Raw genomic sequence first — 1,577 nt, 5'->3', positions numbered from 1 at the left:
AAGTATTTGTACTTCGTTACTTCCCATCTCTGCCAATAACCCTGACTCTAAAGGAATCTCTGTGTTTTATTCCCAACAATCTGAGGTGCATCTTGGTTAATCTCCTCCTAATTTTCATTTATAAGCATTTTAGGTTCAGTTTTCCTCGCAGCTCCAAATAAAACTATTGTTTTAAAAATGATCTCAGTGTTCAGTCTGACTGCATGCTCCGGTTGTCGGCCGTCTTGAATATTCAGAATTATTTGATTTCAGAGGAAATCTCGACAACTGAGGCTGAATAAAAGACCCGTCTCCCTGTGAAAAAACCAAGCTGTTCCTACAGCTCCTCTAAGAAGCGGCTGAAGGTGCAGCCTTTGATTAATGAGGCTCCATGTGGTGGAGCTGCTGCATCAGCAGCCCGCTCAGAACGGGGCTGAACAGGCCGCTCAATGGACGCCCTGGGATGAGATCTGTTTTCAGTACCGTGAGTCTTACTGCGTTTGTTAGGCTTCTGGGTTTTATCCTTGACCTGTTGAGCAGAACTTTAATCAACCATGAATTGTTTCTAAAGTGCTATGAAGGTAATATTTGTTTATCTAATCAGTCATTTGAACTTTTCAACCTCTTTAGCCTGCGCTCATCTTCTGTAGGTCATCTAAGCACTCATTAAACTAGAGATAAATAAAATAATAAAATTTTTTATTTATTAGAGAAATTTGCTAAAGTTAAAGGAGCTGCCGTTAATCCAGACTGAAACTTCGCAATAAAAGCCGTTTTTTTTACTGAGCTGAATCTTAAGTTGGTTTTTATACATTTTTATGTTTTTAACTCCAGATGAGGGAACATGTGGTTTTCCACCGTGCTGCTACCTGAACAGGTAGACACTGTTTGCCACTGGGCTTCGTCTTACTGGCTGTAGAAATGATGTTACTGGTTTCTGGCATCATGGTGGAAATCAGATGATTCATATGATGTTTGAAACTCTCAGAAGTTGGATGTTTATTTCTTTTTTAACAGACAAAGGGAAGAGTTGAGGCAGTCAGAGTTCTGATTGTTTGCTTGTTTTTCCTTTTCTGTTTCAGTCGTTTCATCTCTTAATGAATCTCTTACATTCATTTATGACCAAATCTGAACTAAAAGCTTGAAATCAAAAGTCACTTTCACCCTGGATGAACTTTAAATGTGTTCATTAACCATGGGGCTGTGCTTCCTTCTCAGCTCCTCCTTCTGTTAAAATACTTCTGGAGGATCCTGTGGTGGCAAACCCCGGGGAGACAATCACTCTGGTATGTAAGGTGGTGAGCGGCCATCCTCCACCAACACTGAGGTGGCTTAGAGCGACAGATGAAGATCTGCCGAAGAGGAGCATCGTCAAAGATGGAACCCTGACAGTTCCTGTTATCACCGACGATGATGGAGGAACCTACACCTGTATGGCTTCAAACAATGTAGGAAACCCTGCGAAGAAATCCATCAGCATACTGGTCAGAGGTACGACCTGGTGATGGATGGATGACGAATGGATGGATGATAGATGGATAATGGATGGATGGTTGGATGATGGATGATGGGTGGGTGGTTGGATGATGGATGATGGG

General features: G+C 41.9%; 1 protein-coding gene across 1 annotated transcript in view; it reads left to right on the top strand.

The window, feature by feature from the left end:
* LOC107084856 (MAM domain-containing glycosylphosphatidylinositol anchor protein 2-like) overlaps window positions 1-1,577 on the top strand; it is a 45,263-nt gene that overhangs the window by 22,100 nt on the left and 21,586 nt on the right. Inside the window, exon 6 of the mRNA XM_015374904.1 lies at window positions 1,198-1,470. Coding sequence (XP_015230390.1) covers window positions 1,198-1,470 — 273 coding nt within the window. The remainder of the gene's footprint in view (window positions 1-1,197; window positions 1,471-1,577) is intronic.

The sequence above is a fragment of the Cyprinodon variegatus genome, unplaced genomic scaffold, assembly GCF_000732505.1.
Source record: "Cyprinodon variegatus isolate N-32 unplaced genomic scaffold, C_variegatus-1.0 Scaffold110, whole genome shotgun sequence".
Classification (NCBI taxonomy): domain Eukaryota; kingdom Metazoa; phylum Chordata; class Actinopteri; order Cyprinodontiformes; family Cyprinodontidae; genus Cyprinodon; species Cyprinodon variegatus.
The sequence above is the reverse complement of the archived record's forward strand: the minus strand, read 5'-3'. Positions and strand labels throughout refer to the sequence as shown.